At 43.9% G+C, this 26,416-nt stretch overlaps 2 protein-coding genes across 2 annotated transcripts; one reads left to right on the plus strand and one right to left on the minus strand.

The window, feature by feature from the left end:
- Positions 1-6,003: 6,003 nt before the first annotated feature.
- LOC135887432 (olfactory receptor 52E4-like) lies at positions 6,004-7,002 on the minus strand. The gene has a single exon (XM_065415199.1). The coding sequence runs from the start codon at positions 7,000-7,002 to the stop codon at positions 6,004-6,006; it is 999 nt and encodes a 332-aa protein (XP_065271271.1).
- Positions 7,003-19,751: 12,749 nt separating this feature from the next.
- On the plus strand, positions 19,752-20,699 carry LOC135895166 (olfactory receptor 52E4-like). Its single transcript, XM_065423237.1, has one exon. It carries the CDS (start codon positions 19,752-19,754, stop codon positions 20,697-20,699), a length of 948 nt encoding a protein of 315 aa, XP_065279309.1.
- The last annotated feature ends 5,717 nt before the right edge of the window (positions 20,700-26,416 follow it).

Genomic DNA, 26,416 nt, shown 5'->3' on the forward strand with positions numbered 1-26,416 from the left:
GGCAACAAAAATTATTAGAGTGCTGGAACACATGACTTAGGAGGAGAGGCTGAGGGAACTGGGATTGTTTAGTCTGCAGAAGAGAAGAATGAGGGGGGATTTGATAGCTGCTTTCAACTACCTGAAAGGGGGTTCTAAAGAGGATGGATCTAGACTGTTCTCAGTGGTAGCAGATGACAGAACAAGGACTAATGGTCCCAAGTTGCAGTGGGGGAGGTCTAGTTTGGATATTAGGAAACACTATTTCACTAGGAGGGTGGTGAACCACTGGAATGGGTTACCTAGGGAGGTGGTGGAATCTCCTTCTGTCATAAACAGATAGTTAAGGGTTAATGCCTCTTTTACCTGTAAAGGGTTAAGTAGTTCACCTAGCCTAGATGACACCTGGCCAGAGGAACCAATGGGGGGACAAAATGTTTCAAAAGGAAGGAGGGAAGTTCCCTTTGTCTGGGTCAGTTTCACTTTTGACCGGAGTGGGAAAGCTCCAGAATTCAGCCTCTTATCAAGTAGTGAGTATTACTGAACGGAATAAATAGGTTTATGTTTATTTTGTTTTGTAACTTTTTTTGTGCAATTAGAGGAATAATCAAATTGGGTATTCATTTGTGTAACTAAGTTTTTGCCCAGGGGAACATCCTCTGTGTTTTGAATCTGTTTTCTGTGACAGTAGCTGGTATGCTAATCTCTCCCAGAGGGTTTTCTTTTACCTTTCTTTTCTTTAATTAAAAGTCTTATTTTTAAGAACCTGATTGATTTTTCCTTGTTTTAAGATCCAACGGATTTGGATCGGTGTTCACCAGGGAATTGGTGGAGGAGTCTCTCAAGGCTACCCAGGGAGGGAAAGGTTTTGGGGGGGAAGACAGAGTTTCCCAAATAACTCATAAATCATTTGGGTGGTGGCAGCCAGACCAGATCTAAGCTGTTAATTGAGCTTAGGGGTTAACATGCAGGTCCCCACGTCTGTACCCTAAAGTTCAGAGTGGGGGTGAAACCTATGACATGGTGAGCAGCGATGAGGGATTTTAAAGGAACCAAAAGCCAGATTTTTTCCCCTGTGTTGAAATGCTGGGGAAGCAGATACCCTGAAAGCAAACAGATAAGAGCTTCTAACAGAGGGCTTTTTGTTAGAAGGGAATCTCCAGCTGTGATCACTGAAGGGTCATTAACATATTGCCAAGACAAGTCACAAAAATGTGTTTTACTTTTTTTTTCTAAACAGTCACATTACAGTAACCAAACATTCCAAGCTGCCCCCCCCCCCCTCAGATAGCTAAGGTAGAACAGGGGGAAAATGTCAGGCAAAGGAGAAAATACTATGCAACAGGACCTAGAATTAGCCAAATTCCAGGCTGAGGAGAACAAAAAGGAACATGACAGACAGATGGCCAGGGCTGAGACTGCACACAAAAGAGCTATGGAGGAGAGGGAAAAAGAAGAAAAAGCCAAAGAGGATGCCCACAAAAGAGCTATGGAGGAGAAACAAAAAGAGATGGAGGAGAAAGAAAAAGAAAGACAGCAGGCACTGGAGTTAGCAAATATTCAGGCAAATGCACCACCTAATCCTAACCATCCTCTACCAAAAGTCCACGGGTGGGAGCGACTATGTCCACAGTACACTGAATCCAGTGATATTGCTGAATATTTCCTCACCTTTGAGAGACTGTGCACCCTCCATACCATTCCTGAAGATCAAAAGATGACCACATTGGTAGCAAAATTGACTGGAAGAGCTCTGGACATATTCAACAAGATGCCTATTGGGGAGGCTTCTGACTATGGTAAATTTAAGGATTTGGTTTTAAAACAAATTCAAGTTACACCTGACACTTACAGAGTCACAGAGAGGGCTTGGACTAAGTAATATGGCTTATGCACACCTGATAAAGGATCTGTTACAGAAATGGGTTGACGGCAGGGGTGTAACTGCCTTTGAAGGAATGATTGATTTGATGACTCAGGAACAATTCATGAATATGACCAAGGATCATATTAAACAGTGGTTGTGGGATAAGAACATGGACTCAGTCGAAAGTCTTGCTTCTTACACTGATCAATATGAGCAGTCCCAGGCCACCAGCGAGGCGGGGAAAATCAACACAAAATGGGTGGAGGGAGCACAGAGGAACAACCCAGGTTGCAGTATGAGCGAAGATCAGAAGGGGAACCCTCAAACCACACCCTACCACTGGGGGCAGCCCAAGGCCCCACCTACATCCCAAGGTAAAACCCAAACCCCTTATCGTCCCACCACACCAGTCTCCATCAACCCACCTCGTCCCGGTGATACCTTAGCAGGGGGATGTTTTAAATGTAATGAACTGGGACATATAAAGGCCCACTGTCCCAAGAACCCCAACCAATTACAGTTCATTACACCACAATCACACCAAAGTTCCCCAGGCCCAGATGCCTCTCTCATACCCTCGGAGCGAAGGAAAACCTTGAGAGTGGGTGGAAAGAAGGTTATCACGTGGAGGGACACTGGAGCACAAGTGTTGACTATCCACCAATCCCTACTGGACCCCAAACTCATCAATCCACAGGCTCTGGTGACAATTCAATGCTTCATGTCAAACTCTTTAACCTTGCCTACAGCCAAGTTGCCTGTTCTGTACAAGGGCTGGTCAGGAATGTGGACTTTTGCAGTCTATGACAATTATACCCTAGACCACCCTGATAATGAATATTTCAACGCTGGACTATAATCTCTTGACTAATTCTGAAAGAACTCTGTGAAACTCTGAAGCCAGCCATCTCTACTATGAAACTGACTTAAAAACTCTAAACATGTCTCTGTGCATAATTATCTTTTAACCAATACTCTCTTTTTTTTAATTAATCTTAAATCAGTTAATAAGAATTGGCTCTAAGTGAGTATTTGGGTAATATCTGAAATATTCATTCACCTGGGTGGTGATACGTAAAATCCTTTGGGCTTGGTAGAACTTTATTATATGATGAACAAGATTTTCAATAATCATCACACTTGACTTCGCGGTGGAAGCCTGCAGCTGTGGTAGCCTATAGTCTACTCCAGTTGGTTGCCTACATGTCTTTTCTTATAAGTTTCTTATTTCCTTATGGGTTTGATTATTTGTTTTATTAATAAGTTTACAGATTTATATTAGAGTATATTTCACCTGTAACACGAGGGACCTGCAGGCCACATCCTGTTTGTTGAGCTAAAGCAGGTAGCATATATGAAAAGGTGTGGGGAAAAGTGCAGCCAGAACCTCCTGTTGAAGTTGTGGAGGAATTGGAATAGGGGCTGTAACCTTGCGCATTCTAGATAGGCATCCGCCAGGGTCTGCCTCATGCTGCAAAATGGGCAGGCATCTGGAATGGGGGGGAACTGTGCCACATACATGTCTGTGCTCATGGCTCCATGAAGGAGCCACCAACCGATATCCCCAGTGGGCCGTGGGACCAGGGTGGAGTAATTTCTGGCCCACCGGGGTTCTTCACCATCCGAAGGTGGTACTAGGTCCACCACTTGATATCAGGGCATCTGAGAAAGTGAAGCATGTGGAGCATGAGCATGTAAAGTTGTTCCCTTGGTGGAATTCAGAAATGAACCAGCTGCAGGGTGTGCAGCTGGCTCGGGTTATGAAAGGGTGGGGGCCGGGGGGACTCATGGGACAGGAGCCCAATCAAGAATTCAAGAGGTCCTGGGGAGAGGGATGGGTGGGGAGCACCCTCTTGTAGGACCTGTTCAAGGAAAACGCAAGCTGTAGGCAATACAGTGGCCACCATCTCCTGAAGTATGCGCAGAGGGGTCTGAAGGGTGAAGAGCCCAAGGTGAGCTCCAAGATGAAAGAGGCCATCATGGCCACTAAATGGTGGGCCGAGAACTGGGCCGGTTAAATGCTGGAGGAGTGACCCGGAGCAAGATGGAAACAAAATACATACATGCGGTCCAATCAGGAGTGGTGCAACCGATCGACTTCCACCTGGACATAGATAAAGGTGGAATTGTCATCCGGATATTGATCGTCCCAGATGTTTACCAGGGAGTGATGATTGATGATCTCTCTGAGGATGCCTGCAGCAACCTCGCTGCTCTTGATCCCTGAACGATTCTGGTACTCAAAGATGGAATTTCCATCCCCACCTAGGCCCAGGCACTAGTGAGGATCCAAAGTGCCAAGGAAGGCAGACACCTGTTGATAGAAACACACCCACTCCGGGTCTGCATTTGGGGGGTAGACATTGAACAGATTCAATGTCAGTCCGTCCACCCAGGCCTGGAGGTGCAGAAGGCGACCTGGCATGACCTCGGCAACTCCCAGCATCTCAGGGTGTAGGTTGGGGGAGAATAGGGTGGCCACCCCAGCCAATTGAGTGCTGAGGTGTCCAAAATATACCCGGTCCCCCCACTCCAGCCGCCAACTAGTCTCGGCGGCTGGATCCATGTGGGTTTCCTGCAGGCAAACCACAGGGTACCCTACATCACAAAGGAAGGAGAGCACTTGGCTACTGTGGAGACCCACCCTAGAGCCTCTGGTGTTCAATGTTGAAAGATGGTTGGGTTCATTCTGAGGGCTGAGGAGGATCCTCGTGGGCAGGAAATCCCCATCCAGCCATGCAACAATCGCTGACCAACCTGAAAGGCTTGTCACAGAAGTGGCGGGCCCACCGGTAGACCAGGATATCCTCCCTCCCTGTTCCCCTCCACTCCTCCAAAACAAACCTTGTGGCCCAGACAACGAGATGGAAGTCTCCCCAATGCTGGAGAGGGAGCTTCACCTTACCCTTGAACCCACAGGTGTCCACCAGAAAACGGTGAAGCTCATCCCACAGCACAGTGTGGGACGGTGTTGTGGACCTATAATAATCCTCTGGCTGGGCTCCTGTTACAACCCTGTGGCCCATGAAGATGGGCAAAGAGGGAGCAGACCACCGCTGTGGCAAATGTACCAGTGGTGCCATGCAACCCGTCTCTATCTCCAGAAAGGGAAAGGGAGGTGAAGGGAGGAAAGCAGCCCCTAAGGGGTCAGGGAGGGGAGACAAAACAATGCTCCCTGAGGTTTGCCCAAGGACAGGGAAAATGAGAAAACCCCTGGGTGGGAGCAGAATGGAAGACGGAGGGGAGAAAAATGAGTAGGACTTCTCTCCCCTCCTCCCCCTACAGCCCCTGCCTCTACTCTGTTCCTGTGGCTAGGCCTCGGGGCAGCCTGAGTTGAGGGCTTCTTCTGCCACTCCACCTGGGGCTCTTCCCCTCCCCTCCGGCTCCTTCTGGGGCTGGAGGCTTGAACTCCTGCCAACTGAAGCTGAGGAAGCCCAGGCTCGGGGCTTCTGCCCCCTTTTGCTGAGCTGCTCCACAGGAATCACATGGTGAGTGCCATGTTCTGTTCATTCCCTCTGAAGCCCCTGGCACTGGGCACTGTCAGAAGACAGGCTACTGGGCTACATGGACCATTGGTTTTACCCAGTATGGCCATTCTGATCTTCTTATTTAGACCCCAGATGTATCTGCCTCCTGCTGTAACACACTATACCCCACTCCCCTCCCAGAGCCGAGATAGATCCCAGGAGTCCTGACGGGGTCTCTCTCTCCACAGAGTTAGGAACAAATTGAGAATAAACATTAAAATTTTAACACTAACCAGTGTCCCTTAAGTGACTTGCCATAAGATGTGAGAACATATTGGTTTTAGAGATGACTGGGTCGCAGCTGACAAGGGGAGGGGAAGACAGGAGCAAGTGGCAGGGGCAGGGCCTTGGGGAGAAGACACACGGCAGGGTTGAAGCTTGACAGAAGAGATGGGGCAAGATTGCAATTTCAGGGATCCAGCTACCAGCAATTAGAAAGGTGGCAACCCAGTGTAGTGTACATAGACTGACTCCCCAGTTCATCACATTGACACAGCACAGTAAGGACAGGAAAGGGTTTAATGTCTCTCTGTCTGTCCAGTAACTGATTCAGGGAAGAGGCCCCAGCACCATGCACCAGCCATCTCTGCACAGAGTTCAATCTGAGAGTCAGAGCACAAGGAGAAACATTTAAGTCTCTTTATGAGCAAAGAGTTGGAGCAGCCTGCCCCGGATCTGTTTGGTCCTCATCCCGTAAATGATAGGGTGTAGCACGGGGGGCACCAGCAGGTACACACTAACAATGAGAACAATTAGGTGCAGTGGCACATTCTGGCCAAACCGCTGAATGAGAGAGGAGAATAAATCTGGGACGTACAAAGCTAAGATGGCACAAAGATGAGAGATACAGGTCCCAAAAGTTTTGAGCCGGGCATCCTTTGTGGGGAGGCGGAAGATGGCCCGGAGAATCTGAGTATAGGACACGGCAATAAAAAATAAATCCATTCCGATCTCAGAGAAAAGATCAAACAGGCCATAGTAACTACTGATGCGGATGTCAGCGCAGGCCAACTTCACCACAGCCATATGCCCACAATAGGAGTGGGGGATGATGTTGGTTCTGCAATATGGCCACCGCCTCGCCAGGAAGGGATAGGGTAATCTGAGTATGCCACTTCGCAGCACCACGGCCAGGCCTATCTTGGCCACAACAGAGTTTGTCAGAGTCATTGAATATCTCAGAGGATTGCAGATGGCCAAGTAGCGATCAAAAGCCATGGCCAAAAGGATTCCAGACTCCATCGCAGAGAAGGAGTGAATGAAGTACATTTGCGTGAGGCAGGCACTGAAACTGATCTCCCTGGAATTAAACCAGAAGATACTCAGCATTTTCGGTACGGTTGACGTGGACATGACCAGGTCGGTGACAGCCAGCATACAGAGGAAATAGAACATGGGCTTATGAAGGCTCGGCTCCCTCCTCACGATAAACAGGATGGTGAAGTTCCCTAACACGGCTATGGCGTACATAGCACAGAAGGGAATGGAGATCCAGATATGGGCTGCCTCTAGGCCAGGAATGCCAAGTAGGATGAAGGTGGAGGGGTTAGTGAAGTCGGTTGTGTTCCAATCTGACATGGCGTAGTGGAGAAAGTGTCCAACTCTAAGGAATAAGGGTGTCTCCTGCATTTACCGTATGTTCCCCTGACTTTCTGTGTGTTCCCAGGGTCTCGGGTGATGGTCGGAGTAGAAATGCCTGAATGGAGAGAAAGTTAATATGAGACACTACATGCACTAGTGGAGGCTGTTCTCATGGGAGAAGCAGATTGATCACTCTTCACACACTGATTTATGACATTTTCATTATTCAGAGAAAATAACTATGAACAATGACCCTACTAAATACAATTCCATATTTTTGTTGTGCTCCCTGAGTTAATATTTTCTACACTATTTGGTGGGGGGACCTTAAGAGGCACCAGCAGGAAACACAAGTGTGGATACTGGTTATCCATCATTGTTCCTTAATGCAAGCTAGGATAGGGAGTCTATATTGAAGGGAGTTCCCCATTCATCCAGTTGCTCGAAATCAGAGAGGGGAAAAAACAAACTTTTGCACAGACATGCGCTGAAAGAAGCATCCCAACTAGAACATATCTCAGGGAAAAGACCTGGGCGCCATTGATAGCAGCTCAAGAGAAACACCTGCTCATTCGCTGCAGTGGACAAAACAAAAGCAATGTTCAGATCCCTAAGATATGGGATGGAGAATAACATGTTCGGGATATGTGATCAGGTTTGGTCACCCAGTCTCTATTAAGGATATAGCATATATAAAAGGGATTTCCAAGACAGGCTTTGAGAATGGGGGAGGCTGCCATATGCAAACAGATAGAAAAGTCTGGGACTCTTTTGGTTACACAAGAGACAAAGAAGAGAGAATATGATATACGAGAGGAAAAAATGAAACTGATTTACATTCAAATGGACAGTTCCCAACCATTACTATTGATAGACACCTAGTGCTCCAAGAGGACTAATTCCCCAAAGTTGAGGAAAATTGTCAGCAAAACTGACTGGGAGGAAAAATTTAGACCGAAAAATATGAATGAAAATTGATAATTTTTTGATAACAGTTTATTAGATAACGGAAAAATCATGATTCCATATTCAACAAAGTGAACAATTTTGGGTAAAAACCCAGTTCAGTGGTAAAGTGAAGGCAGCAATTGGGGGTCGGGGGAGAGGGGAAGCAATATGTAACAAAGAGGGAAAAGGGAAAATAGATAAGAATAGAATAAGGAAGTTATGAAAATTGACAAGGGACATTAAGACATCAGAGAAAACTCCATGTTTGTCAGGGCTATGGATCACAAAAAGGAGGTTATTAAGGATATTAACAACAAGAGAAATCCTAGAAAAGCTTTATGTCAATTCCTGTGTTAAATATAAAGTATTAAAAAATAAAGGGAAAGGTTTTTTTTATATATATAAAAATTGACTAGGTTAAAAAACAATGGAAAACCTGGTATGGGATTAGTTCAAAAAAAGTCTAGAAATGTAAGTAATGCCACTCACCAACAGGGTTTATGCAAAACCTGATTTCATCCTTTTATGAGAGTACACATTGGTTGATCAAGGGTACACATTTGGTGGATCAAGGGAACAGTGCAGATGCAACATACCTGGATTTCTCAGAGGCATTTGATTTAGTAGGGGAAAATGTTGAGTTAAAAAAATTAACATCCTACAATATCAGTAGAGAACATGTAAAATGGACTGAAAGTTGGCTAACTGATGGATCTTAGAAAGCTGTTGTCAATAGGCCTTCGTCAGTAAATGGGCCTGTTTCTAGTGGGGTTCTGTAGGGATAAGTTCTGGGCCTGGTGCTATTAAATATTTTCATCAATGATCTGGAAGGAAATAAAAAATTACTGCAGATAAAATTTGTTCATGACCCAAAGATTGAACCCCAAAAATTGGAGCGTTTGGAAAGTGGGGTCCATGTAAACAAAATGTTTTAATACAGTCAAATGCAAAATGATCCTCTCAGAACAGGGAATGCAGGACAGACCCACAGGCTAGAGCACTGTATTATACCTTGAAAAGGGTTTAGGGGTCATTGTGGACAACCGACTCATTGTGAACTCCCAGTGCGACACTGTAGCCTAAAGGGATGATTCATAGGTTCATAGATTCTAGGACTGGAAGGGACCTCGAGAGGTCATCGAGTCCACTCCCCTGCCCGCATGGCAGGACCAAATACTGTCTAGACCATCCCTGATAGACATTTATCTAACCTACTCTTAAATATCTCCAGAGATGGAGATTCCACAACCTCCCTAGGCAATTTATTCCAGTGTTTAACCACCCTGACAGTTAGGAATTTTTTCCTAATGTCCAACCTAGACCTCCCTTGCTGCAGTTTAAGCCCATTGCTTCTTGTTCTATCCTCAGAGGCTAAGATGAACAAGTTCTCTCCCACTTCCTTATGACACCCTTTTAGATACCTGAAAACTGCTATCATGTCCCCTCTCAGTCTTCTCTTTTCCAAACTAAACAAACCCAATTCTTTCAGCCTTCCTTCATAGGTCATGTTCTCAAGACCTTTCATCATTCTTGTTGCTCTTCTCTGGCCCCTTTCCAATTTCTCCACATCTTTCTTGAAATGCGGTGCCCAAAACTGGACACAAAAGTCCAGCTGAGGCCTAACCAGAGCAGAGTAGAGCGGAAGAATGACTTCTCATGTCTTGCTCACAACACACCTGTTAATGCATCCCAGAATCACATTTGCTTTTTTTGCAACAGCATCACACTGTTGACTCATATTTAGCTTGTGGTCCACTATAACCCCTAGATCCCTTTCTGCCGTACTCCTTCCTAGACAGTCTCTTCCCATTCTGTATGTGTGAAACTGATTGTTCCTTCCTAAGTGGAGCACTTTGCATTTGTCTTTATTAAACTTCATCCTGTTTACCTCACACCATTTCTCAAATTTGTCCAGATCATTTTGAATTTTGACCCTATCCTCCAAAGCAGTTGCAATCCCTCCCAGTTTGGTATCATCTGCAAACTTAATAAGCGTACTTTCTATGCCAATAGCTAAGTCGTTGATGAAGAAATTGAACAGAGCCGGTCCCAAAACAGGCCCTAGGAGAACCCCACTTGTTATACCTTTCCAGCAAGATTGGGAACCATTAATAACTACTCTCTGAGAATGGTTATCCAGCCAGTTATGCACCCACCTTATAGTAGCCCCATCTAAATTGTATTTGCCTAGTTTATCGATAAGAATATAATGAGAGACTGTATCAAATGCCTTACTAAACTCTAGGTATACCACATCCACCGCTTCTCTCTTATCCACAAGACTCGTTATCCTATCGAAGAAAGCTATCAGATTGGTTTGACATGATTTGTTCTTTACAAATCCATGCTGGCTGTTCCCTATCACCTTACCACCTTCCAAGTGTTTGCAGATGATTTCCTTAATTACTTGCTCCATTATCTTCCCTGGCACAGAAGTTAAACTAACTGGTCTGTAGTTTCCTGGGTTGTTTTTATTTCCCTTTTTATAGATGGGCACTATATTTGCCCTTTTCCAGTCTTCTGGAATCTCTCCCGTCTCCCATGATTTTGCAAAGATAATAGCTAGAGGCTCAGATACCTCCTCTATTAGCTCCTTGAGTATTCTAGGATGCATTTCATCAGGCCCTGGTGACTTGCAGGCATCACCTGATGTGGTGCTCGGATGCATAAACAGGGGAGTGGGGAGTTGGCGCAGGGGAAGGATTTTACCTCTGCACATGGCATTGGTGAAACAAACTGTATCCAGTTCTGGGGTCCACATTTGAAAAAAGATGTTGAAAACTTGGAGACGGGTCAGAAAAGAGCCACAAAAATGATTGGAGGATAGAGAAAAAGCCGGATCATTGGACATGAAGGTGTGTATCTCTTTAACTTATCAAAAAATTGATCAAGCGGAGACTTTCATGGGGAGAAAATCATGGGTAATACTGGGCTCTGTAATCTCCCAGAGACAGGCAGAGCAAGACCCAATCGCTGGAAGCTGAAGGCAGGCAAATTTCAGCTAGAAATTAGGGCCAAATATTTAGCGCTGAGGGCGATTAACCACTGGGACACACTGAGAAGGGAAGTGTTGGATTCTCTAATTCCCCATGTTGGCAGATCCAGACTGGATGTTTTACTGGAAGATCTGCTTGAAGGGTGGTTTACACTTAAAATACTACAGTGGTGCTGCCATAGCACTTCAATATAGACACTACTTACACAGACGGAAGGGTTCTCCCCTCAGCACAGGTAATACCCGAGAGGTAGTAGCTAGGTCGATGGAAGAATTCAGGTCATGCTGTCTACACCAGGGCACAGATTATCCAACAAGTTCTTGGAATGTATTGGAGACAACTTTTTGTTCCAGAAGCTGGAGAAAGCTACTAGGATAGCGGCTGTTGTAGACCTGATTTTGACATATAAGGAGGAACTGGTTGAGAATTTGAAAGTGGAAGGCAACTTGGGGGAAAGTGATCATGAAATGAAAGAGTTCACGATTCTAAGGAATGGTAGGAGGGAAAACAGCAAAATAAAGACAATGGATTTCAAGAAAGCAGAGTTTAGCAAACTCAGGCAGTTGGTAGATAAGATCTCATGGGAAGCAAGTCTAAGGGGAAAAACAATAGAAGACAGCTGGCAGTTTTTCACAGAGAGATTAGAATGGGCACAAGAACAAACTATCCAGCTGCGTAGGAAAGATAGGAAGTATGGCAAGAGAGCACAGTGGCTTATCCAGGAGATCTTGAATATCCTAAAAAACAAAAAAGGATCTTACAAAAAGTGGAAACAAGGTCAAAATACAGAGGAGGAATATAAACAAATAACACATGTATGTAGGGGCATATTAGAAAGGCCAAGACACAAAGCGAAATCAAACTAGCTAGAGACAGAAAGGGTAACAAGAGAACATTCTACAAATACATTAGAAGCAAGCAGAAGTCCAAGGACAGGGTAGGGTCCATTACTAAATGAAGAGGGAAAACCAATAACAAAAAATGTGGAAATGGCAGAGGTGCTTAATGACTTCTTTGTTTCGGTTTTCATCAAGAAGGTTGGTGGTGCTTGGACACCTAACATAGAGAATGCCAGTGAAAATGGGGTAGGTTCAGATGCTAAAATAGGGAAAGAACAAGATAAAAGTTACTTGGACAAGTTAGATGACTTCAAGTCACCAGGGCCTGACTAAATGCATCCCAGAATACTCTGAAGGAACTGACTGAGGCTATATCTGAGCCATTAGCTATTATCTTTGAAAAGTCATGGAAAACAGGGGAGATTCCAGAAGACTGGAAAAGAGCACATATAGTGCCTATCTATAAAAAGGGAAATAAGGGAAACCCAGGCAATTACAGACCAGTCAGTTTAATTTCTGAACCAAGTAAGATAATGGAGCAAATAATTAAGATGTCAATTTGCAAACATCTAGAAGATAATAAGGTGATAAGTGATTGTCAGCATGGATTTGTCAAGAACAAATCATGTCAAACCAACCTAATAGCTTTCTTTGACAGGGTAACAAGCCCTGTGGATGGGGGGAAGCAGTAGATGTGGTATATCTAGACATTAGTATGGGTTTTGATACAGCCTTGCATGACCTTCTCTTTAAGAAACTAGGGAAATATAACTTAGATTGAGCTACTATAAGATGGATGCATAACTGGTTGGAAAACCGCTCCCAGAGAGTAGTTATCAATGGTTCACAGTGATGCTGAAAGGGCATAACAAGTGGGGTTCCGCAGGGATCAGCTCTGGGTCTGGTTCTTTTCAATGTCTTCATCAACGATTTAGATCATGGCATAGAGAGTACACTTATTAAGTTTGCAGATGTTACCAAGTTAGGAGGGGTTGCAAGTCCTTTGGAGAATCGAATAAACATTCAAAATGATCTGGAAAACTGATCTGGGAAATCTGGAGAAAAGGATGATTGGGGATCTTGAAAATATGACCTATGAGGGAAGACTGAAAGAACTGTGTATGTATAATCTGGAAAAGAGAAGACTGAGGGGGGGCATGATAACAGTTTTCAAATACCTAAAAAGTTGTAACAAGGAGGGAGAAAAGGTGTTCTTCTTAACCTCTGATGAGAAGACAAGAAGCAATGGACTTAATTTGGAGCAAGGGCGGTTTAGGTTGGACATTAGTAAAAACTTCCTAACTGTCAGGGTGGTTAGGAACTGGAATAAATTGCCTAGGGAGGTTGTGGAATCTCCATCAGGTTAGAAAAACACCTGTCAGGGATGTTATAGATGGGGCTGGTCCTTCCATGAGTGCAGGGGACTGGACTTGATGACCTCTTGAGGTCCCTTCCAGTTCTATGATTCTATTGTATAGCTATATATCTCTGGGGTGTGGATTTTTTTGCTGTTTCAAAAAATGGAAATGCAATGTTAGGTTATATTAGCAGAAGTATAACATGTAAGTCACGGTATGTGATAGTATTCCTCTACTCTGTGAGGGTTAGGTCTCAATTGGAGTAATGTGTCCAGTTTTGCTCACCAATGCATAGAAAGGATGTAGAGAAACTGGAAAGTAATCATAGGAAAGTAAGAAATGTTATGCAAAGGATGGAATGCAAGCCGTATGAGCAAGCTGAAGGAACCAGTATGTTTATTTGGAAAAGAGGAGATTAATGGGGGACATGATAGTGGTCTTCATATACTTGAAAAGCTGCCATAAAAAGGTGGAGGAAAGTTATTCTGTCTTACTACAGAGATATAGGACAAGAGGCAATGGGTTCAAATTCCAGCATAGCAGATTTAAATTAAATTTCAGGAAAATCTTCCTAACTTTAACTACAGGAGGCCAATGATCAGACTCCCAGGGAAGTCATGGAAGCTCCTTCTGCGGAAGCTTTCCAAAAACATGTGAATAGCCATCAGTCTTAGATAACTAAGGCAAAACAAATCCTGCATCTTGTCAGAGGGATAGACTCGCTGTCCTTTGCGTTCTCTTATAACTCTATGGTGCTATCATTCTATGATGTAAAATCCTAGCGTGGACCAGGCCTTAGTCACACACAAGTCTTTCAGTTCAATCCAGAGGTAACCGAGTGAAATTTAATGGGCCTGTGTTTTACAGGAGGTCAGACTGGATGATCAAATGGTCCCTTCTGACCTTAAACCCTATGGATCTATTGTTAAAAAAAGTAGATCAGGCATTTAAATTTAATGTGTCTCATAACATGAACAAGGGAACATTTTGTTAAATTGAAAGTCTGAACATATAACATTCAGAAAATATAATTGCAAACATAATTCATATTTGGCCTGTAGAATTCCTTGCTATCAACATTATTGGAGGAAAGAGCATAGAAGAATGGGATTCACAAATGGATTGGACAATGTACGTGGTACTGCTGGCATTACCTGTAGTTAAAGCTGCCTGACACCTTCCATTAGAAGACCTCATTTTCAGTTGCTTATAAGTTTGCCAAATTTTTGGTGTTTGGACTGAAATTTCCCATGCTGGGTATCTGCTTCAACCAGAATTGGTTTTTTTTTTGAAAGTTTCAGGCATAACAGTTGAGCCGACTTCTCGAATGAAGTTAGGAGAAAGTATGTGTTACCCATGTTGAAAAATTCTCATTATTGTTCTAGTGAGGAGCCCAGCACCTCCAAGCTTTCCAGCAGATAAAATTCAGATAACAGCCCCTGTCCCTCTGCCCCATTAACAGACAGAGCCCTGAAATGCAAGAGGAGGGGGTGACAGTGTCTGTGCACTAACATACAGTTGGCTCCTGACATCTGTACTTAGTTCTTTCTCCAAGGGGAGTTTTGCCTCACTGGGGCCTGAGCAAAGCACGGGCCGTAGTCTCAGAATTTGGCCTTGTATTGCACATCAACTAACATCTTTCATCCCGAAGGATTCACTGTGCCACTGAAATGCACCACCTTGGGGCTGGAGTCCATCAGGCAGGGTGCGCAGGGGTGCACAGAAAAGAGTGACATTTTGGCCAGTGATTCTTTAGCAAACTCATCACTTATGGCAAGAGCCCTGGGATATTTCATGGTTGTGCAGAGCAGAAAGACCACAGACTTACTCTCTGTCCCATCACACCCATGCTGCAAAGTTGAGCTCCTCAGCAAGAGATGGGTACCTGTGAATTCTGAGACAGAAATGTCCTCCTTAGGAATCCGCCTGAGGTATCCGTGACCCACCCCTCTCTCAAGCCAGCATCTGCAGCAGCATCCCACGCCGAGAGTCGACAAACTGTGTGCACAGTTTATTATTATATAGCTCTGTGTAATCCCAGTGAGGTTCGCTCACCCTCTAGAGGAGAAGAGAGCATCTGAATGTAAACAGGCTTCAGACAAGCAACTCCCTGCTTCTGTGCTAATTATCCAGCTTTAGGAGTAAACAGTAATTAAGGAACCTTCCCAAAGGGAGATGAGAACTCGTGGGCTCTGTGCTGAATCAGAGAGGAATTGGCTGCTTTGTAAGTTTGTTTGTATTTACTTAAAAATTATAGTTCATGAGAAAGAAAATTAGGGATAATGCCTAATTCTCAGGATAGCTGGGTAGATAGTATACAGAGAGATCTGGAGAAAGTTGACTAAGAGGAGACACAAGCATTTACAGCAAACACATGGGGCTGTTGCGAAGGGATCAGAGATCAGTACTTCTCATCAAGTATCAGAGGGGTAGCCGTGTTAGTCTGAATCTGTAAAAAGCAACAGAGGGTCCTGTGGCACCTTTAAGACTAACAGAAGTTAGTCTGTGGCACCTTTAAGTCTGTTAGTCTTAAAGGTGCCACAGGACCCTCTGTTGCTTTTTACTTCTCATCAGTAACTATCATCATACTGTGTAGCACCTTTCATTGATGGATCTTCAAAACACCTAGCAAAGGAAAGTCACTATGAACCATCCCCATTTCACTGATCGGTAAACTGAGCCAAGGGGAGACATGACTTGTTCAAGGTCACATAGAGACAGACTGACAGAACCAAGTGTCCTGACTTCCCTTCTATAACCACAGTCTCTGTCAGTAAGTGACCACATGAGAACAGGGAAATGGACTTACGGTCTTGCAGGGCCTGTTCACTGGGGCGGGGTGGTGACGGAATTCCCTGGGGTGTAACCTGGAACTGGGGATGGCCGAGCCCTCTGGCAAACTAATCTGGGCCCCCTCTCACACTGTGAGGCTGTGACAAGTTGCAATCCTCTCAGGTCCTGCACTTAAACAGCCATACACAGACAGGGACACCCAGCTCCAGGTACATGAATGCTTTCACTAGCCAGCCATGAAACAACAATAGATAGACTCCAGCCAGTTCCCCCCTGCTCCCCAGCCTAGCACCCAAGAGCTGTACCATCTTACCCTGGCCAAAAGCCTGACCAGTATACGTTTATTTCCCAGTCTGCCCCTCCCTCAATGTGGAGAGGACAATGAATCAGCCTGAGCAGATTTCCCTTTTTTGTTTAAGCTTTGATTTCAAACAGTGTGTCACCCTGATGGTACAAACAATCCACCAATCTTCCATGCACAGGCTAGAAATCCCGTCAGCCTGGGACCACAGACGCAGTTCAGTCCCAGGTTCTAACTTCTTTTGTGTTGAGTTGTTTGGGGAGTGAGGCCAAGTGACGATGTCACTTCCACATCTTATAGCTTCTGCCATTTTTCCAAGCAAAAGCCCCCAGCAGAATTAGTGGAAAAGAAGAGACAAAATATGGAGTCCAGTGTCACAGGAGCTGGTCACATGCCCTTGTATGCTTTCAGAACATTAGGTACAAAAATGATACATGCATACAAATAGGTTAATCATATTCAGCAAATATAACTTTTCCATTGACATCTTACATCACATATTTTATATACTTTATAAAAATCACATCATAGTCATATCACCATGGTAAATATGGGGCTGCCAGGGTGTTGCTTTGGGGACAGAACGTCACACCTCTCCCCTTAGTTTACTGCTGGAGACTTAGTCACTGACTGATGCAGGAGCAGTGTGCTCAATGCTCTCTTTACTTTTTCACCATACAACTCCCAAGTGTTGTAATGTTTATCCACAGGCGCTCTTGCAACTTTCTGTGTACCTTTCCACACTTTGTAGATCAGCCTAGTGATATCAAAAGTTGGCTAGAGTGCTTTCTGTACAGCATTGTTAACCACTGTGCTTTTCCAACTAGTTGTAACTCAATACATATATTCATCAACACCATGAGGTGTTCTGTCTCAGTTTCCCCCTCCAGACAGCAGGCCAGGCTTATTATCATTTCCCTCCTCTGACAGGCTTTGAGCCTGTGAACAGGTGTTCTCTGAGAAGCAATAGCCATGTACGGCTTCTTGTTGATTACTCCTAGCATGTCCAAAAGCTTTCTCCCAAAATCATGCATGCTACATCTTTTCATAGGCTTACCATCAGTACCAAATTTTTTTGTCATAAGATTTACCATTAGTAACTAACTTTGCATTATGAGATTTAACAATAACATGAAATCTTTTATTACAGGTTGGCATTTCCAAGTATTGTTATTGTGACAGTGCCACCCATAAGGCTTTATGGAAATATGATTATGTATGTATATATATAACATAACTAGGATGTGTTTTATGCTACATATGCCATGTAACATATCTCTGTAAAGGTCATGATCTACTGAATCTATTAATCCTATTTGTATGTAGGTATCATTTTTGTATTGAATATTGGCTATATACTTGTTTGATTCTAAGTAGGCTGTAGTGAAGCAGTTGGTCGGGTTCCTGAGAAAAGATTATTCTCAGTAAGTGCCCCATCAAGAAACACTTAAGCCAACAATGAACTTGGAGACACCAATCCAAATTGGGGCTTTCCCAGGAATGTGGCTTGGCTGGTAAGGAACTCAGTCATGCATAGACATGTGACTTGCCCAGGTGACTCCAGAACTCCATTTTGTTGCTGGATTTGGCATAGGAGAGAGGAGGGGGTCTCCACCCACAAGAGAAAGTCTATTTAAGCCCAGGGGACACCCCACCATTTTGTCTTCAGCTGGCTACAGAGAGAGCTTCTCCACCCCCAAAGATACCTGAAAGAAACTGGAACAAAGGACAGTGACTGCAAGGGGTGGGAGTGATTGCTGGACCCAGATTAAAAGGAGATTCGTCTGTAAAAGGGAGCATTCTGGAACTAGTGAGGATTGTATCTGTATTCAGTTTGATTAGAGATAGGTTTGCTTGTTTTATTTTATTTTGCTTGGTAACTTACTTTTTGTTTTTAACCAAAATAAACAATGGTTAATCACCCTCACTGCTAAATATTTGGCCCTAATTTCGACCTGCAATTTGCTTGGCTTCGGCTTCGAGCCCTTCGCTCTTGCTCAGCCATTCTCTGGTAGATTACAAAGCCCATTACTCATCAACTCAATAATTTCCTCTACTAAATCAAATGCCTTTGAGAAATCAAGATTCTTTACATCTGTGTTTTTCCCTTGATCCACCAAATGTGTACCCTTGATCAACCAATGTGAACTCTCATAAAAAGATGAAATGAGTTTTATTTGACAAGATCTGCTTTGCTTAAACCCTGTTGGTGACTATCATTACTTACATTTCTAGATTTTTTTTAACTAATCTCATACCCGCTTTTCCATCGTTTCTTAATCTTGTCAATTCTTTTATAAATAAACCTTTCCCTTTATTTTTTAATTCTTTAAATTTAACACAGGAATTGACATAAAACTTTTGTACAATTTCATTTGTTCTTAATATACATAATAACCTTCTTTTTGTAATCCATAACCCCACCAAACAGGGAGTTTTTCCTGATGTCTTAATGTTCCTTATCAAATTTCTTAACTTTCGATTTCTATTCTTGTTATCTATTTTCCCTTTTTCCTCTTTGTTACATATTGCTTCCCTGCCTCTAATTGCTGCTTCACTTTACCAGTAAACTGAGTTTTTACCCAAAGTTGTTCACTTTGTTGATTCTGGAATCATTAGTTTTTCACTATCTAACAAAATGTTATCAAAGAACTACCAATATTCATTCATATTTTTCTGTCTAAATTTTTCCTCCCAATCAGTTTTGCTGACAATTTTCCTCAGCTTTGGGTAATTAGTCCTCTTGCAGCACTATCGATAGTACTGGTTGGGAACTGTCCATCTGAATGTAATCCAGTTTCATTTTTTATTTTCCTTTCCTATATCATATGCTCCCTTCTTCGTCTCTTGTGCAAACTAACTAAAGAGTCCCAGACTTTTCTATCCTTAAGAGACTGTGTGACCAAAACTGACCAAATATCCAAAACATGTTATGCTCCATCCCATATCTTAGGGATCTGAACATTGTTTTGTTTTGTCCACTGCTGTGAATGAGCAGGTGTTTCTCTTGAGCTGCCATCAATGGCCCTCAGGTCTTTTCCCTGAGATATTTTCTAGTTGGGATGTTTCTCTCAGCACATGTCTTGGCAAAAGTTTGTTTTTTTCCCCTCTCTGATTTTGAACAACTGGATGAATGGGGAACTCCCTTAAGATTGGACTCCTTATCTTGGCTCTCATTACAATGAGGGATAAACAGTATCCACACGTGTGTTTCCTGATGGTGCCTCTTAAGTTTCCCCCAACATAAGGGGCAGGAATTATTAATGCAGAGAGCAGAATAAAATTATGGACTTGGATTTAGTAGGGTCATTGTTCATAGTTATTTTCTCAGAATAATGAAAATGTAATTTTTCCATGTGTGAAGAGTAATCAATCTGCTTCTCCTATGAGAACAGCCTCCACTTGTGCATGCAGTGTCTCATATTAACGTTGTCTCTCCGTTCAGGTATTTCTACTGTGACCATCACCCGAGATCCTGGGAACACACAGAAAGCCAGGGGAACATACGGTATATGCAGGAGACACCCTTATGTCTCAGAGTTGGACACTTTCTCCCCATGCCATGTCAGATTCTAACACAACTGACTTCAGCAACCCCTCCACCTTCATCCTACTTGGCATTCCTGGCCTAGAGGCAGCCCATATCTGGATCTCCATTCCCTTTTGTACTGTGTACTCCATAGCCGTGTTGGGGAACTTCACCATCCTGTTCATCGTGAAGAGGGAGCCAAGCCTCCATGGGCCCATGTTCTATTTCCTCCGCATGCTGGCCGTCACCGACCTGGTCATGTCCACATCCACCCTACCAAAAATGCTGAGCATCTTCTGGTTCAATTCCAGGGAGATCAGTTTCAGTGCTTGCCTCACTCAGATGTACTTCGTTCTCTCCTTCTCAGGGATGGAGTCTGGAATCCTTGTGGCCATGGCTTTTGATCGCTATGTGGCCATCTGCAATCCTCTGAGATATTCCACCACCCTGACAAACTCTGTTGTGGCCAAGATAGGCCTGGCCCTGGTGCTGCGCAGTGGCATACTCGCATTACCCTATCCCTTCCTGGCGAGGCAATGTCCATATTGCAGAACCAACATCATCCCCCACTTCTATTGTGGGCATATAGCTGTGGTGAAGCTGGCCTGCGCTGACATCAGTATCAGTAGTTACTATGGTCTGTTTGATCTTCTCTCTGTGATCGGAATGGATGTGTTTTTTATCACCGTGTCCTATACTCTGATCCTCCGGGCCATCTTCCGCCTCCCCACAAAGGATGCCCGGCTCAAAACTTTTGGGACCTGCATCTCTCATCTTTGTGCCATCTCAGCTTTGTACATCCCAGATTTTTTCTCCTCTCTCATTCAGCGGTTTGGCCACAATGTGCCACGGCATTTCCTTATTCTCATTACCAGTGTGTACCAGCTGGTGCCCCCCATGCTACACCCCATCATTTACGGGGTGAGGACCAAACAGATCCGGGGCAGGCTGCTCCAGCTCCTTATTCATAAAGGGACCTAAATATTTTCTCCTTGTGCTCTTGCTCTCAGATTGAGCTCTGTGCAGAGCTGGCTGGTCCATGTTGCTGGGGCCTCTTCCCTCAATGTCTTTGTTACATATAAATTAACAGATTTAAATTAAATTTCAGGAAAATCTACCTAACTTTAAGCACAGGAGGCCAATGCAACAGACTCCCAGGGAAGTCATGGAAGCTCATTCTATGAAGATGTGTGAATAGCCATCATTTTTTTGCCTTTGTTTCCTAGGACTTCTACACACACAATTGCAAAGAGACATTCCTGGGAGGTCCGCCATGGTCCAAGGGGTGCCATTTCCTCCAATTCTTACAGAATTTTATATCAGTCCCGCTGGTGTTGTTTTCTTTTCTGCCTCAATGACCTATTGTAGTTGCTGGGACTTCCCAATTCACCTTCTTCTGCCCCCCTCCCTCCTCTGGCCATGACCCTGACTGTTAGTAATACAGTGCTAGGGTTGGTTCAGGCTTGCGGCCTGTAATTGTCTGCCTGGGCTAGGCCTATGTCAATGGGGTCGGCCAGGTTAAATTCCTTACAGGGAGAAAGCTTTAGGACATGCTAGGAGTAATCAACGAGAAGCCTTACGTGGCTATTGCTTCTCAGAGAACACCTGTTCACAGGTTCAAAACTTCTCACAGGAGGGAAATGATAATAAACCTGGCCTGCTGTCTGGAGGGGGAAACTGAGGCACAACACCTCATGGCATTGATGAATATATGGATTGAGTTACAAGGGTGGTGAAGCACAGGAATGGGTTACCTAGGGAGGTGGTGGAATCTCCTTCCTTAGAGGTTTTTAAGGTCAGGCTTGACAAAGCCCTGGCTGGGATGATTTAGTTGGGGATTGGTCATGCTTTGAGCAGGGGGTTGGACTGGATGACCTCCTGAGGTCCCTTCCAACCCTGATATTCTATGATTCTATGATTATTAAATCTCATAATGAAAAGTTAGTTGGTAATGGTAAATCTTATGACATAAAAATTTTGTACTGATGGTAAACCTATGAAAAGGTGTAGCAGGCATGATTTAGGGAGAAAGCGTTTGGATATGCTAGGAGTAATCAACGAGAAGCCTTTCATGGCTATTGCTTCTCAGAGAACACCTGTTCACAGGCTCAAAACTTGTCACAGGAGGGAAATGATAATAAACCTGGCCTGCTGTCTGGAGGGGGAAACTGAGGCACAACACCTCATGGCGTTGATGAATATATGGATTGAGTTACAACTAGTTGGAAAAGCACAATGTTTAACAATGCTGTATAGAAAACACACTTGCTGACTTTTGCGATCACTATGCTGATCTGCAAAGTGTTGAAAGGTACACAGAAGTTTGCTAGAACACCTGTGGATAAACATTACAACACTTGGGAGTTGTATGGTGAAAAAGTAAAGAGAGCCTTGAACACACTGCTTCTGCATCAGTCAGTGAATAACACTTCTGTAGTAACAAAGGGGAGAGGTGACATTCTATGCCCCAAAGCAACACCCAGTCACCCCCACATTTGCCATGGTGATATGATTATGAATATGATTTTTAGAAAGTATTTAAAATATGTCATGTAAGATATCAATGGAAAAGGTCTGATTTGCTGAATATGATTACCGTATTTGTATGCATATATCATTTTTGTACCTAACGTTCTGAAAGCATACAAGGGCATGTGACCAGCTCCTGTACTCTGGACTCCATATTGTGCCTGTACTTTTCCACTAACTGTGCTGGGGGCCTTTGCTTGGAAAAATGAAGCTCCCTCTACATGGCAGAAGCTATAAAATGTGGAAGCGACATCATCACTTGGCCTCACTCCCCAAGCAACTGAACACCAAAGACGTTAGAACCTGGGACTGAATTGGGGCTTTGGTCCCAGGCTGAAGGGATTTCTAGCCTGTGTATGGAAGATTGTTGTATTGTTTGTACCATCAGGGTGACACGCTGTTTGATTTAAAGCCTTTCTCTTGTATAGAACTTACATTGTGATGTTGTTTATTTTTCATATTTCAACTTTGTTCTTTGCATTTTTACTTATAATCACTTAAACAATCGATCTTTCTGTAGTTAATAAATCTGTTTTATATATTTTTTTTTACTTAGTACAGGATGTTGTTTGAAATGTAAAAGGGAAATCTGCTCAGGCTGATGCATTGTCCTCTCCAATTGAGGGAGGGGCAGACTGGGAAATAAACTTATACTGGGCAGGTTTTTGGCCAGGGCAAGACAGTACAGCTTTTGAGTCCTAGGGCGGGGAGCTGGGGGAACTGGCTGGAGCCTTTCTATTGTTGTTTCATGGATGGCTAGTGAAAGCTTCCATGTAACTGCAGCTGGGTTTGTCCCTGTCTGTGTATAGCTACGTAAGTGCAAGACCTAAGAGGATTGCAGCTTGTCATAGCCTCACAGTGTGAGAGGAGACCCAGATTGGTATGCCAGAGGGCTTGGACGTCTCCTATTCCAGGTTGCACCCTAGGGAATTGGTTTCCCCCCTTGCCCAGTGAACAGGCCCTGGACGACCATGATTCCATTTCCCTGTTGTCATGTAGTCACTTACTGACAGAGAGACCGTGGTTATGGAAGGGAAGTCAAGACACTTGTGTTCTGTCAGTCCGTCTCTGTGTGACCTTGGACAAGTCATGTCTCTCCGTGCATCAGTTTACCGATCAGTGAAATGGGGATGGTTCATAGTGATTTTTTTTGCTAGGTATTTTGAACATCACTCAATGAAAGGTGCTACACAGTATGATGATGGTTACTGATGAGAAGTACTGATCTCTGATCCCTTAGTGACAGCCCATGTGTTTGCACTAACTGCTTCTGTCTCATCTTAGTCAACTTTCTCCAGATCTCTCTGTCTACTATCTACCCATCTATCCTGAGAATTTACAGGATATCAGATCCTCAGGAGAGTTACGCATTATCCCTAGTTTTCTTACTCATCAACTATAATTTTTAAATATATACACACAAACGTACAGAGCAGCCAATTCCTCTCTGACTCAGCACAGAGCCCAAGAGTTCTCATCTCCCTTTGGGAAGGTTCCTTAATTACTGTTTACTCCTAAAGTTGGATAATTAGCACAGAAGTGGAGACATGCTTGTCTACAGCCTGTTTACACTCAGATCCTCCCTTCTCCTCTAGAGGCTGAGCGAACCCCACTGGGAATACACAGAGCTATATTATAAACTGTGCACACAGTGTGTCGGCTCTCGGCATAGAATGCAGCAGCACATTCTGGGTTGAGAGAGGTGTGGGACACGGCTAACAGAGGGGGATTCCCAGGGAAGACACTTCCATCTCAGAATTCACAGGTACCCATCTCTTGCTGAGGAGCTCACCTGATTGACAAACCCTGTGCAACGCAGGTGTGGTGGGAGAGATAGTAAGTCTGTGGTCCTTTCCGCTCTGCACAACCATGAAATATCAGAGGACCCTTGCCATAAGTGATGAGTTTGCTAAAGAATCACTGGCCAAAATGTTACTCTCTTCCGTGCACCCCTGCGCATCCCATCTGATGGACTCCAGCCCCGAAGTGGTGCATTTCAGTGGCTCAATGAATCCTTCAGGATGAATGATGTTAGCAGATGTGCAATACAAGGCCAAATTCTGAGACCACGGCCCGTGGTTTGCTCAGGCCCCAGTGAGTCAAAACTCCCCTTGGAGCAAAAGCTGAGTACAGATGTCAGGAGCCAGCTGTGTGCTTATACACATACACTGTCACTCCCTCCTCTTGCATATCAGGGCTCTGTCTGTTAAACGGGCAGAGGGACAAGGGCTGTTACCTGACGTTTATCTGCTGGGAAACTTGGAGGTGCTAGGGCTCCTCGCTAGAACAATAATGAGAATTTTTCAACATGGGTAACACATATTTTCTCCTAGCTTCATTCGAGAAGTCTGCTGAACTGTAATTCCTGAAGAAAAAAAAAAGCAATTCTGCTCAAAGCAGACACCCAGCATGGGAAATTTCACTCCAAACAACTAAAAACTGGCAAACTTATAAACAACTGGAAATGAGGTCTTCTAAAGGAAGATGTCAGACAGACTTAAGTACAGGTGATGCCACCAGCACCACCTACAATGGCCAATCCATTTGTGAATCCCATTCTTCTGTACTCTTCATGCCAATAACATTGGTAGCAAGGAGTTCTACAGGGCAAATATGAATTACGGTAGCAATTACCTTTTCTCGATGTTATATGTTCAGACTACTTTAAATTTAACTAAATGTTCCTGTGTTCATGTTATGAGACACGTTAAATATAAATGCCTGATCTACTTTCTTTATCAATAGATCCATAGGGTTTAAGGTCAGAAGGGACCATTTGATCATCCAGTCTGACCTCCTGTAAAACACAGGCCCATTAAATTTCACTCAGTTAGCCCTGCATTGAGCCAAAAGACTTGTGTGTGACTAAGGCCCGGTCTACACTAGGATTTTACACCATAGAATGGTAGAGCCATGGAGTTATAAGGGAACGCAAAGGACAGCTTGTCTATCCCCCTGACAAGATGCAGGATTTGTTTTGTCTTAGTCATCTAAGGTTAGGTCTACACTGGAGGGGATCGATTTAAGATACGCAAATTCAGCTAGGTGTATAGCGTAGCTGAATTTGACGTATCCGAGCCGACTTACCCCGCTGCGAGGACGGTGGCAAATCGACCGCCACGGCTCCCCCGTCGACGGCGCTTACTCCTACCTGCGCTGGTGGAGTACGCGCATCAATTCGGGGATTGATTCTCGCATCCTGACGAGATGCGATAATTCGATCCCCGAGAGATCAATTTCTACCTGCCGATCCAGGCGGGTAGTGAAGACAAGCCCTAAGACTGATGGCTATTCACACATCTTTGGAAAACCTCCATAGAATGAGCTTCCATGACTTCCCTGGGAGTCTGTTCCATTGGCCTTCTGTGCTTAAAGTTAGGTAGATTTTCCTGAAATTTAATTTATATCTGCTAGGCTGGAATTTGAACCCATTGCCTCTTGTCCTGCCCCTCTGTGGTAAGACAGAATAACTTTCCTCCACCTTTTTATGGCAGCCTTTCAAGTATTTGAGGACCACTATCATGTCCCCCATTAATCTCCTCTTTTCCAAATAAACATACTGGTTCCCTCGGCTTGCTCATATGGCTTGCATTCCATCCCTTGTGTAACATTTGTTACTTGTCTATGGATCCTTTCCAGATTCTCTACATCCTTTCTATACATTGGTGAGCAAAATTGGACACATAACTCCAATTGAGACCTAGCCCACACCTAGTAGAGGAATGCTATCATGTACCATGACTTGCATGCTATACTTCTGCTAATGTAACCTAACATTACATTTGCCTTTTTTGAAACATTTTTCCTAGTCCATTGCTTCTTGTCATCTCTCAGAGGTTAAGATAAACACTTTTTCTCCCTCCTTGAATAAAACCTTTTAGGTTTTTGAAAACTGTTATCATTTCCCCCCTCAGTCTTCTCCTTTTCAGACTAAACAAGCCTATCTCTTTCATACTTCCCTCATAGGTCGTGTTTTTAAGAGCCCTAATCATCCTTTTCTCCAGTTTTTCCAGATCATTTTGCATGTTTATCCGATTCTCCAAATACTTGCAACCCCTCCCAACTTAGTATCATCTGCAAATTTAATAAGTGTACTCTCTATGTCATGATCTAAATCGTTGATGAAGATATTAAAAAGAAGGGGACCCAGAACTGATCCTTGCAACACC

This window comes from Emys orbicularis, chromosome 1 (assembly GCF_028017835.1).
Source record: "Emys orbicularis isolate rEmyOrb1 chromosome 1, rEmyOrb1.hap1, whole genome shotgun sequence".
In the NCBI taxonomy this organism is placed as follows: Eukaryota; Metazoa; Chordata; order Testudines; family Emydidae; genus Emys; species Emys orbicularis.